Genomic DNA, 12,902 nt, shown 5'->3' with positions numbered 1-12,902 from the left:
GCCACGCGAGTCCCCTCCACCCGCCCCTGGCCCCCGGCCCCCGGCCCCCGCCCTCCGGCGGGCGGGACCCGCCAGGAGCACCGCGCGCATCTCCGGGCACCGCTAGCATCTCCATCTCCCGGCCGCCCACCCCTTGCGCGGAAGCCGCCGCCCCAACTCCGGCTCAGGTGGTGGTGGTAGTTCAGCTGCCGCGCTGAACTCCCCTCGCAACTTCGACCTCACGAGGCCTCTGGAGGCGGCCCAGGGCTGTAAGTTTACCCCGGCAAACGTAACGCGACTTTTACGCAAGGCGGCATGAACAAGCAGAAATACTACAGGTTTAGCAGTCCCGATTTTATGATCACATGTGGGCCGAAATGGGTGACAGCGTGAGAGCTCAGCGGCGAGAGCCGCCGGAGGAAGGAGTTGGCCGGGTTTTTTTTCATAGGCGTCCACCAGGGTTCCTCTGCGAGGTTGCTTTCGAGGATGGCTGCCACTGGCTGCGTTGCTTCACAGTTGCCCTTGTAGGTGCGTTTGGGCCTCCCCTTGTGGGTGTCCTTGTGGGTGGGGTGGGTTCCGGGGCCAAGGGTCCACTGGTTATCATTTTGATTCCCAGGGCTTTTTTCAAGTTATTCCTCATCGTCTTGGTGACCAGAGTTGCATCGATGACACACACGGTTGCTGCTGTGAGACATAGGGCCTGGCAGACACAAGACCAGATGCAGGAAGGAAAGATGGGGTTATTTTGCAGCTCCGCAGCAACCTGTGTTCCTTATCCTGGCGTGTGGGAGAGTGTGGGGAGGGGCCTGTGGGTGGCCCCTTGTCCCCCACTGACCCTCCACTATCTCCTTGGTGTCTGCCCACTTGGCTGCTGCAAGCCCATTGGGGCATTCCCAGAAAAAGGGTTTTTGGACATGGGCTTTACCACCAGGGATGACCTTGCCTAAGGCCTGAGGCCCTAGGAGGAGAAAAGGGCACTGATCCTAAGGGGCTCCAGGTGGCGGTGGAGTCCTGAGAAGGCCCCTGGATGGAAAGGACTCTTGGGCTATATTTGAAAGGGCAGATGGTTGTTTCCAAAGAGACAAACTGGGAGGAAGAGAATTCCAGGTACCCAAATGGGGTCTCCATCTGGTGTGGCTGAGACCTGTGGAGCTGGTGAGGGAGGGGGCAGAGTTGAGGCTGGGGAGGTGCAGGATCTGGGACTTCATCAAGAGGGGAGGGGAGGTTCCAGATTCAGGAAGCCCATTTGTTCCAAGATGAATGGAGAGTGAACAGGGCTTGAGGCAGGGAGACCAGTGTCTGTGTTGAGGGGCTTGGGGTAGGGGTGGGGTTGTTCCGACCCTCCAGGTAAGTATTGATGGAGACCTGGGGGTGGGAACTCCTGAGAAGGCGTGATGGCTGAGTTAACAGATACGGATCATGGCCTATAACACCCAAGATTCCAAGTACTCCTCAGTTCCTGTCTGCCTTGTATGTTTCTCTTTCTGTGTGTGGGTTGCTAAGTCGATTCAGTCCTGTCCAATTCTGTGCAACCCCATGGACTGTAGCCCACCAGGCTCCTCAGTCCATGAGATTCTCCAGGGAAGAATATTGGAGTGGGTTGCCAGCGCTCCTTAAGGGGATCTTCCTGACCCAGGGGTGGAACCCTCATCTCTTACATCTCCTGCATTGGCAGGCAGGTTCTTTACCACATGCACCACTTGGGAAGCGCATGTTTCTCTTTGTTGAGGAGTGGATAAATCGTGTCTAATTCTGTGACCCCACGGACTATAGCTTGCCAGTTTCTCTTTGTGGTCACTTAATCCCTGGCTACTTTCATGAACTTTTCCTAGGTAGGTCTTGTTGTAACTAATCTTGAGCTCCCTAAGTGGGAAAGGACTCAATCCCCAACACTGAGCTCAGGCCTGGCACAGTCCAATGGGATTGACAAATATTCACAGATCATAGGATGAATTTGAAGAACTTACAGTTTTTTTGGTTTTTGTTTTCTGGATTAATTTCTATTCCCATCACTTAACTTCTTGAGTCAAAGTCTCACCACCCTATTCCCCATCTCCTATCTTCTAAGCATTTAATCTGCCATTTCTTGTGCTCTTCATACAATGAGGATTTGTCCCAGCCTTGAGACCCAGGGTAAGGTATTTAACCTCCATTCCCTTATCTGTAAAAATGAGAGTTGTAAAGATTAAGACAGAAGATGCCTAGCCTAGTGTGGGAATATCTTCCTTGCTCACTTTGGCAATGCACTTTTTTTCCTCTACAATCATTTTTTTTGGAATACGTTTTGGCAACGTTTAAAAAAGTAGTGTGTATGATTTTCAGAAAAGTTTCCATAGACTTGTTTTTGTACTTATATGGAGAATGAGTATTAGAATGAAGATTTTCATGAGCTTAGAGCTTGTGCAACTTCAAGTCTCTGAAGAAATCAGCACAAGAAAGAGCAGGGGTGGTTGGTGGGGGGTGTTCTATAAATGAAATAATGATGGTCTGCTAGTTTCCCTTTTCAAAGAATCTTGAAATACTGATCTTAAATGGAGTCATGAAGGCTTCAACTTACCCCTCCAATATAGAACAAATGCCTTCTTTCCTTTTCTTGTATCGCCAAGATGGCAACTATTAAAAGGAACACCGCAGTAATGAAACTGTTGATAAGATCCTGCGACACAGAATTGAAAATTGTCAAGTTTACATGAAAATGTCATTTCATAAAGTCTTTAAAGTAGTCAGTTACGTATCTAAGGATGAATGCCTTTTAAAAACTTTCCCTTTGGTTAATATTAACAGGAATGAACCCTCAGCAGCATAATTCTTATATCTTCCAGAGATGTGAGTTTATGTGATTATAAGGTCCTGGATAGGACTGTCAACAGAAAGGGGTTTAAATTCTTCATTAAAGAATACTCTTTTTATAACATTTTTTCCATCAGGCTTTTTAAAGTGCATAGGAAAATGGGCAAGAAAAAAAACCCAGGGGTCTGAGGGCCTGACCCAGACTGACCTGCCATAAATACAATCTTATTGAAGTTTTGTATTTTAACTTAATGTAAATTCTGCATTCTATTCCATAATACGTTTGTTTTAATATAAAAATAAAAATTTAAATTAACATTCGACTGATTTAATTCCACTCCCAAATCTGCAGATCACTAGAACTGAAACTTTGGAAGTTGGATTGTATTTATTCTGTAGGATCACACATCCCAAGACAGGAACCCATCTGAGGAGCTGACCTGGTATTCTGGAGTGAAATTGACTTTCTCTCTTTCCTAAAACATGGCCAGAATTGATTTGTCCTGACATCTATAGGCTATTTTTGTCCTTCTTTTTGGATGTCAGTACTGGAGCCCTGCCGTCTAATCATATTGGGTCTAAGTGGAGCTCCATGGTGTGCTGAGCATTTTCCTGTCATTATCTCATTTAACCCTCACCCTCCACAAAGCCAGTACTGTTAGAATCCTCATTTTAAGAGGATGTAACAGAGGCTTAGAGAAGATCATTAAATTGCCGATGATTGAATATCTGCCAAGGAGTCGAATCAGAACTCAACTCACTATTGCCCTTCATCAGGGACACCCAAATGAGGAGGAAATGACCTGTCCCCCTAGGTTGGAAGTGCAGCACCTGTCTTTGGCATTTTCTGTGGAATGAGTAATGGAGGGTCAAAGTGCCATGGGGCAAGCAAGGTGAGGGAGTTTTTTTGTTGATCAACTCTTTTGGCCTACCAAGTACAAGATGTATGACCTGGGGCATGTTTTATTGCCCCTCTGTGCCAACAGGCTAATTTTTTTTTCAGCTATGCTGCATGTGGGATCTTAGTTCCCCGACTAGTGATCCAACCCATGCCCCCAGCAAAGGAAGTACGGAGTCTTAAACACTGAGCCGCCAGGGAAGTCTCCCAACAGGCTCATGGTGAATATGGGGATAATGATTGGGATTCATTGACTTCATCTGAGGATTAAATGGCATAATGAATCTGAAAGCATCAGATGAGGTACCTGGCATCTAGTTGATAGTGGGAATGCATCAAAGTGCAGATTCCTGATAATCTGCCCTCAAAATGTGCACAGAGAGTAAATATTCCGTGAACTCCAGGTGTTCTTCCTGTTGAGATTGGTGAGCAAAGAGCCCTATTGTGGAATGGGACTTGCTTCTTAGAAAGGCACTAATGTTTGCTATTTGGGCACATGAGAGGTAACACTGGTGGGGGCACACTGGTGCAGGGCTGGTGAGGGATGGACGTCAGTTCCACTTGAGTTCTGTAGGCTGAGTGAGAGGTCTGCCCACAGTTGGGCAGGTACAATGGTTTGCAACTTTGCAGGAAGCATACGTAGCACCTGAGGATTGTATAAACCAAGATATTCAAAGATGTGAACAGGGACATTGAAGCAGAGTGTGAACTTTTAAAAATAATAATTAACTGTTGTCTCCATCATTGAGAATTTGGATGAAGGTGCATTAATAATAATAATAAATGCAGACTTGATCTCCCTAGTCAATCATTGACTGCCTCATCAGAATTCCATCTCCTCATTGGACTTTTGGACTCTTGCCAGGAAGTGCTGTCCCGAACTGTCTCTTGGTGGTAGTGCTTGCTTTGTGTGGAACATTTCTATCATAGCTCACATCTCGTGAGCACTTGCTATGTGTTGCATACTGTGCCAGGGTGTTCATATGTGATCTCATTTGATTCTCACAGTAGACTCTTATCATCCCCAGTTTACTGATGGGTAAGCGACTTGCCTGGGGTTGCTCAGCCAGTAAGTGGCTATGGTCCTCCTCACTCCAAGGGCCTTCTCCTGACTAACCCCACTCCCTTTTGCCTTAGACACAGACCCTCTAAGTTGGCCTCGTGTTTGACAGAGAGAAAAGTATGTCTTCTCAGATGGAGTAAAACTTCAGCTGAATCTTACCACGTGCAAAAGCACTTCTAGTTTCCCCATAAATACCATCCTTACTCATCATCTTTCTCTTTCTCTCTTTGACTAAATTACCTTATTGACTCAAAGAGTTGCCTCTGATGAAATGATAGGTTTGTGACTTGACTATTATTTTTCCATAAAGTGCCCAAACTGTTCCCAGAGATAACAAAATTGTGTTAAATTAAAATTGGGAAAAAAGATGCTTTGATGGTGAACGGTTATTTTTTTTTTTAATCACTGAATATTAGGAAGGAGTCAAACATCTTACAATTTGTTTCACGAAATGTGGTATTTGTTAACAAGAATGTATATGCAATAAACAGTACATGGTATTTGACTAACAACAACTTTCATTGGTTCCATTTGTGCCTTGGAGCTCTCCAGACACATGGCAGAACCTAATCAGACATCACCACAATTGTTTTTCATTAATTTGAAGGGGACATTCTTTTACTTATAAAGATATTGCTGAGAGTTTTGGAATCATCCCTTTGATAGAGTTTTAAGTAAATATGTTTTATTATGTTTTTTTCTAAATTGTTTTCTATTGGAAAAAAAAACCCAACTTGACCAGAATTCAGTTTCTCTGACTGTGTCAGGAAATATATATATTTTTTACAATGTAGAAGTGTTAGTTCGAATCAGTTCAGTTCATTCGCTCAGTTGTGTCCGACTCTTTTCGACCCCATGAACCGTAGCATGCCAGGCCTCCCTGTCCATCACCAACTCCCAGAGTTCACCCAAACCCATGTCCATCGAGTCGGTGATGCCATCCAGCCATCTCATCCTCTGTTGTCCCCTTCTCCTCCTGCCCTCAATCTTTCCCAGCATCAGGGTCTTTTCAAATGAGTCAGCTCTTCATATCAGGTAGCCAAAGTACTGGAGTTTCAGCTTCAACATCAGTCCTTCCAATGAACACACAGGGCTGATCTCCTTTACGATGGATTGGTTGGATCTCCTTGCAGTCCAAGGGACTCTCAAGAGTCTTCTCTAACACCACAGTTCAAAAGCATCAATTCTTCAGTGCTCAGCTTTCTTCACAGTCCAACTCTCACATCCATACATGACGACTGGAAAAACCATAGCCTTGACTAGATGGACCTTTGTTGACAATATAATGTCTCTGCTTTTTAATATGCTGTCTAGGTTGGTCATAACTTTCCTTCTAAGGAGTAAGCATCTTTTAATTTCATGGCTGCAATCACCATCTGCAGTGATTTTGGAGCCCAGAAAAATAAAGTCAGCCACTGTTTCCCTATCTAGTTGCCATGAAGTGATGGGACTGGATGCCATGATCTTCGTTTTCTGAATGTTGAGCTTTAAGCCAACTTTTTCTCTGTCCTCTTTCACTCTCATTAAGAGGCTCTTTAGTTCTTCTTCACTTTCTGCCATAAGGGTGGTGTCATTTGCATGTCTGAGCTTATTGATATTTTACCTGGCAATCTTGATTCCAGCTTGTGCTTCATCCAGCCCAGCATTTCTCATGATGTACTCTGCAAATAAGCTAAATAAGCAGGGTGACAATATACAGCCTTGACGTACTCTTTTTCCTATTTGGAACCAGTCTGTAGTTCCATGTCCAGTTCTAACTGTTGTTTCAAGAGGCAGGTGAGGTGGTTTGGTATTCCCATCTTTTTCAGAATTTTCCACAGTTTATTGTGATCCACACAGTCAAAAGCTTTGGCATAGTCAATAAAGCAGAAATAGAAGTGTTAAAATATGGGCTATTTAGAAGACAGTGATTATAATTCATACTTTTCTTGGGTTTACTGATAGATGACACTGGACAAGGGTGGGTTAAGTTGATAATGAAATCTAACAGAGAAGATAGTGACTCCAACACAGGTAGGTTGAGGAAAGCTGGGCCTGGCCCACCCCCTGGGGGCTCTGCATCACACTCTGGGGTCCCATAGCTATCCAAAGAAAAGAGAAAGTTCTCCTCTAAGGAGTGAAGTAGCAAAAGGGGGCCTGGCTTTACCAGGGTTGACTGAAGGCCTGCAACCCTACACAGGCTGGCCTGAGCTGCCCACAACTGTGGAAACAGCTCCTCTCATGAGACCTTCCTTTCCGTGCTGAGGAGACCCTGCTCCTGCCTCTCCCTGAGACTCTTCCTGGACACCCGCCTTGGACCCCCCAGGAAAGCACAGGGCCTTGGGGCTCTCTTCAGCATTATGGCTGTAGACCTTTTTCTAAGAGGCCTCTAGTCCTCCTTGACCACAGCTGCTGACCTTGGTGCTGTGGAGCCCTCATTTGCCGACCCCCCAAAATGTGTACCCTGCCCTCCACCCCAGAATAACCAGTTCATAGTTTGCTCCACATCTTAAGGAACCATGAGAGAACTGGGTTCTTTCTATCTTCAGAGAAGATAAAATTTAGAAAATGTGAGGAGGGCGAAGACATAGGAAAAAGGTTTGAGAGAAAACAGCACAAGGCAATAAGGGTATAAAGCCTGGAAAGAGTCTGGGCTTTAGAGTCAGACAGACCTGGGCTCAAATCTGAGTTTCCATGTGCCTACGTATGACCATGGGCAATGATCATATTAATGGTCTCTTTAATCTAATTTTCTCATCCGTTAAGCGGGCAGTGGAGGTGGTGGTGGGGGGCGGGGCGGTGATCACAACCTCACCGGATTGTTGTGAGGATGAAATAAGGCAATCTGTATGAAGAAGTACCTGGTACGTGGGATCTACTCAAAAACCATGACTTTACCTTCCGTTCTTGAAAATTCCATGGACAGAGATTTTCGTTTCCCCTCAGAAACCTCTCCATGGTTATAGGTCTCCATAACTGAGAGGCTTTTCCACGTGTCCAATTAAAACTGCTCACAGTTTGCTTGTTCTGCTTCCTGCTGCTCAGCACTCTGTTGGACAGAGAGAGCTCAGCGGCCTTTTTAGAAAATCCCTCAGATACTCGAAGAAAGTACTTTGAGTTTCAATTCAATAGCAACCATCAGCTACAAATTGGCACTTGCCGTCTGCCTCTACAAGGATTAAATCATGCAGCTGCTGATTTTCAACACCTCCTGGAAGGAGTTCAGGGTGGAGAGCAGAAATGAGGCCCTCTGTACTCAGGGAAAAACTGGCAGGACAGGTCCTCAGATAGATATTTTCAGGAGCTGATTATATGAATCCAATTCTTGTTCCTCTTCATATCTGGAAAAGCACTGAAATCCTTCACAGTGACGACTCTTCCTCGTGACTAGCAAAAGCGTCATGAGACTAATAGAAACTGTCTGGAAAAATATGTGCTTGATGGCATGTACTTCCCCTTCACCAGAGTCACATGACCTTCCCCCCTGCCTCTTTGGAGTAGTTTCTCAGAGCTACCTGAGATGCTGTCTCCCAAGCTGCAGCCCTTATTTGGCCCCAAATAAAATTTAACTCACAACTCACACGTTGTGCAATTTTTTTAAGTCGACACAACCAATCCTACTTTATGGTTAGAAAAAGGCACCATAACGAAGTGGAATGTGGAAGAGGTGTGAGCTCGTTCTGAGTTAGGATGGTTCAAGGTGCAGAGGATAAAAGGGTAAAAGCCACCCAACTGCCTCCTGGGGTCCACGGACGCTTTGTAGTGAATGTTTGGTTTTGTGGCAAGCCTTTTGTGATCTTTGCTTTAACCACCTTTAAACTTACAGGAACCCTATTAGACAGTTTCTATCATCATCATTCTATCATCATCTTTCCCTTCCTTGAATTTCCTAGATGGGGAAACTTGAGGCTAAACTTTTCACAGCTAGGAATGTGGCAGCGCCAGGAACTGGGTCTGTGTCTGTATTTGGACCAAAACCATGCTACGTCTCTAGTCTGTGAGGATGCGCAGCCTCAGGCTCTGAAATAAATACTATTTTTCTGAGACCTCAGGAATTATCTTCGGGAATTTCTCAGCTGGTAAAAATGATGAGATTTGGGGGAAAAAACTACTGAAGAAGGCTATGCAATGTCTCTTCCTGAATTCCCCACTATATGGCACTCCTTTGGGAAGAGGGACCCTTAGCACACATGAAAAAGTTGACTCTTGCAATCTTTCAGAGCACACATGACAGTTTCCTAAACTTTGCCATGTTGTAGAAACACGCTTTTAAGAGGGATGTTTGTAATTTGTTAGAGAGGGCACTGTTTGAAAAGAAGGACAAGCATGTGCTATTTCATAAAGCAATATATTACTGAATATGGGCTTCCCAGGTGGCACAGTGGTCAAGAATGAGATTGCCAATGCAAGAGACACGCGGGTTCAATCCCTGGGTCGGGAAGATCCCCTGGAGGAGGAAATGGCTACTCACTCCAGTATTCTTGCCGGAGGAGCCTGGTGGGCTATAGTCATGGGGGTTGCAAAGAGTCCGACATGACTGAGCATGCACGGAGAGGAGAAAGGGATATTACTGAATATACTAAGTAAAATTTTCTTTAGGACCAGCTGAAAAGTACCACATGTTCACGGCCATAATCAGATGGAAGCAGGTGTGTGTATTGGTTGTACTATAGACAGAGGGGTTCCAGGAATCTTTCTGGACTTAGGCTAGCTTCTTCTCTGGGATTAGGGCAACACTGTCACAGCTCAGTTTTGTCCTCGTCCAAGAGAGATCCCTCTATTGTGCTCAGTGGAGGACAGCCTTTACCCTGGGGCTGAGGGCAAAGTTTATATGCAAATTATGAAAAGGAACACTTACAAGTAAGGGCCAATGTAAATAAGTCATCAAGTGGTGAAGGGTTAGCATATATATTAGAATGAAAAAAACAACGATGCAGGTTTCCAGAATGGTGATTGCTATGTAGGACTCTGGGGCTTCGGCAATGATGAAAAAAATGAATGCCCCTATGAGAAGGCCCTGCGGTAAACAAACAAACAGGATTTGTTTTAATGCAAATGTGCTATTAAAAAAAACAAAAAAACAAAAAACAGAGCAAAACCATAAATGGTCAGAACGCAAATCTGATTATATTGCAACGGCCTGTATTGTTTGGCACATACATGTTAGTTTTAAAATTCCTTATGTTTTTAAAGAAATGAAATAATACACACAAATAAAAAATGCACACAGTACAGAAGCTTCTTTCTCCTCCCTTGTCCCAACCCTAGTGTATCTCCTTAAAAGTAATCACTGTTAACTGTGTATATTTCATGCCAGAAAGAACTGTGTATATACAGGCCTGCTGCTGCTGCTGCTAAGTCGCTTCAGTCGTGTCCGACTCTGTGTGACCCCATAGACGGCAGCCCACCAGGCTCCGCCGTCCCTGGGATTCTCCAGGCAAGAGCACTGGAGTGGGTTGCCATTTCCTTCTCCAATGCATGAGGGTGAAAAGTGAAAGTCAAGTCGCTCAGTCGTGTCCGACTCTTAGCGACCCCATGGACTGCAGCCTACCAGGCTCCTCTGTCCATGGGATTTTCCAGGCAAGAGTACTGGAGTGGGGTGCCATTGCCTTCTCCTATATACAGGCCAAGTGAAGTAAATACATATTGATTTTGATAGAAAGAGTGAGATTAAAGTCCCACTTTTCTTTTTTTCCGAACCCTTGCTGATTATCCCAACATTTGTTGGGAAACACCACTGATCTGAAATCCAACTTTATCATATACTAAATTATCATATGTATTTGATTTTGAAACTCTTTTCGTCTATTGAGTTGCTGACTTCTTTTCTAGTACTTTTGAAATTACAAGCAACTTATTTCATGTTGTATTTTTGTCTGACTTGGACCCCCTTTCAGTACTCATTCTCAGGTTGTTTATGTTTCTTATTTTTGTCTTGATCAAGTTCCCCAAACTAAGCCTGTTGGTATTTTATTTGGAATTTCCTTTAACTTATAATATGGAAAGATTACAAAATTTAGTCTGACCCTTCAAGAACAAAGTATGTCTTTCCAGTTATTTTAGTGGCTTTTAAAATATCTCTCAGTAGAGTTTTAGTTTTCTTTGTATAGGTCTTTCAAATTTATTTCATTTAATCTTATTAGATATTTTACCATCTTGATTGTTGTTGTAAAGAGAAATATTTTCTTCTAAGTGCTTGTTTGCTCATTTCTACTGAGTTAGTAGAAATTATTGTGTTCTAGAGTGTTTCCCAGTTGATTTTATTTTTAGATCTTTGATCAGATCAGCTGTAAGAAATGATATATTTTGCCTTTTCAAATAGTCTTACTTATTCCTTTTTCCTGTCTGATTGTGACGACTAGTGTTTCCAGCAAAACACTGAATAACAGCATTGATAGTGGGCATCCTCTTTGTTTTTAATGGGAATACATCTTGCATTTTAATGGGAATACTTCTGAGGTTTAATATATATGATACTGATTTTGGGGTTTATTCTCTCTTCTTCCCTTGCTCACTTTTTTTGCAATCAGAGATGAATGTTGAATTTTGTCAAATGTGTTCTATACCCTCTTTGATAGAGTGTCTTAATTTTTTCTCCTTTTACTTATGGTGGATTTGTCTAACAGAGTCCTAATATCGAATTATCCGTATGTTTCTTCTTCATGATGTGTTTTTTAGAAGTACTAATGAATGTTTTCTGTTAACATGCTAATATTGTTGCTTTGATACTAGTAAGATTTCTACTGAATATTTACTTTTCTTTTTCTGAACTTGGTCAGGTTTGAGATCAATGTTACACTGACTTTATAAAAACAGTTTAGAAGTGTTTCTTTTTTCTCTATTCCTTGAAAACATTTGAATAATATCAGAATTGCATCCTATGAAGGTTTGAAAGGGTTAACCTGCAAAAAAGTCTAGGCCTGATAGTTGTTGTTATTCAGTTGCTAAGTCCTGTCTGACTCTGCATCCCATGAAGTGCAGCACACCAGGCTTCTCTGTCCTTCACTATCTCCCAGAGTTTGCCCAAACTCATGTCCATTGAGTTGGTGATGCCATCCAACCAGCTCATCCTGTCACCCCCTTCTCTTGCTCTCAATCTTCTGGGCCTGATACATTTTTGAAAGATACACTCATTTTCATCCCTGTGTTTATATTGGTCTGTTTTGATTTTTCTCTATTCTGGGATCAGTTTTGGTAACTTATATTTTCCTAGAAAATCAACTCTTTGACCCAATTATTCATATTTGTTTTGCAAAGTAACTCTTGTGAATCCTTTCAGTTTACAGCATCCTGTAAATCCTTCCCCTTTTACAGTATTTTCCCTTTCTGGTTTCTAACTTTAAATACATGTCCTCCCCCACCCCACCCCCCTTTTTCCTGTTATATGGACCAGTGGTTTATCCGTTTTATTGGTCAATTCTATTAGTTTTGTTTGCTAACTTACACTTTCCTGCTGTTATCTTCATTGCTTCCCTAATTCCCTTTGTGAGGGAAAACCTGAGAAATAGGAAAGTGAGGGATTGGGGGTGGGTGGGTAGCGTGCCAAATTTAGTAGCAAGGGTTGAGTGCGTGGGAGGAGTCAGGGGAGAGGGGGAAGAAAGGTAAAGACTGGCAGAGGGAATTAGGGCCGCTTCCCCCGAGGTGGCGCACCCCTGGGAATCACTCATTCCCGGAGGCCGAAGTCGGCCTGCCTCCACCCTCGCATCCGCCCAGTGGGTCACCAGCGCTCTCTGCTCACCAGCCTAATGATCTTCAAGGCTCCTGTGGGCGAGAAGAAAAAACGCTTGATGCTGTCCCTGAATTTGGGCGGGACTTTGGCCCGGCCCTCAGCGCGCTTTTGGATGGCCTCCTTCTCTTCTTGGCTGAGGGTCGCGGGGGTTGAAGGCTGCTTGAGTATGTATGCTGAGGGCGCCGCGCTGACGCCGTGCTCGGAGAGTGTGGATCCACTCGAGCGCTCGGGATGCGGCCCCTCTGCGATGCGTACAGAGCGCGCGGGAGGCCTCCCGGATTTCGAGGCCCTCGAAGGTGGGTTTTCCTTTTCAGCATCCATGGTGGACCCCTGGGCCTGGTGGTGTCCGACGGGCCCTGTGGCTCTGAACCTTGCACGGCGGCGGCCAGCCCTTCCCTGGGAACCAGCGTCTCGCCCCAACGGCTGCGCACCGCCTCTCCCTCGCGGGCGCACGCAGCTGTGGC

At 44.4% G+C, this 12,902-nt stretch overlaps 1 protein-coding gene across 2 annotated transcripts; it reads right to left on the bottom strand.

The window, feature by feature from the left end:
• Positions 1-298: 298 nt before the first annotated feature.
• Positions 299-12,893, bottom strand: CMTM1 (CKLF like MARVEL transmembrane domain containing 1). Of its 2 annotated transcripts, XM_070770702.1 has the most exons (4): positions 12,448-12,892; positions 9,568-9,726; positions 2,537-2,635; positions 299-679 (listed from the first exon to the last, which is right to left on the bottom strand). In XM_070770702.1, the coding sequence occupies exons 1-4, from the start codon at positions 12,757-12,759 to the stop codon at positions 422-424; spliced, it is 828 nt and encodes a 275-aa protein (XP_070626803.1). In that variant the 5' UTR covers positions 12,760-12,892; the 3' UTR covers positions 299-421. The 2 variants fall into 2 exon arrangements, with proteins under 2 accessions (XP_070626803.1, XP_070626804.1); XM_070770703.1 differs by lacking the exon at positions 9,568-9,726 and having other exon boundaries at positions 12,448-12,893.
• Between the last annotated feature and the right edge of the window lie 9 nt (positions 12,894-12,902).

The sequence above is a fragment of the Bos indicus genome, chromosome 18 (genome assembly GCF_029378745.1).
Source record: "Bos indicus isolate NIAB-ARS_2022 breed Sahiwal x Tharparkar chromosome 18, NIAB-ARS_B.indTharparkar_mat_pri_1.0, whole genome shotgun sequence".
In the NCBI taxonomy this organism is placed as follows: Eukaryota; Metazoa; Chordata; class Mammalia; order Artiodactyla; family Bovidae; genus Bos; species Bos indicus.
Note: the sequence above shows the minus strand (reverse complement) of the source record. Positions and strands in the feature narration are given on the sequence as shown.

Bases quoted from the DNA above. Each gene is read 5' to 3' on its own strand.
- CMTM1 (XM_070770702.1), bottom strand. From the start codon at position 12,759: ATGGATGCTGAAAAGGAAAACCCACCTTCGAGGGCCTCGAAATCCGGG. The intron at 9,727-12,447 runs GTGAGCAGAGAG...TGTTTACCGCAG, and splicing joins CCTTGAAGATCATTAGGCTG to GGCCTTCTCATAGGGGCATT. The intron at 2,636-9,567 runs GTAAGTGTTCCT...TCTGTGTCGCAG, and splicing joins ATTTACATTGGCCCTTACTT to GATCTTATCAACAGTTTCAT.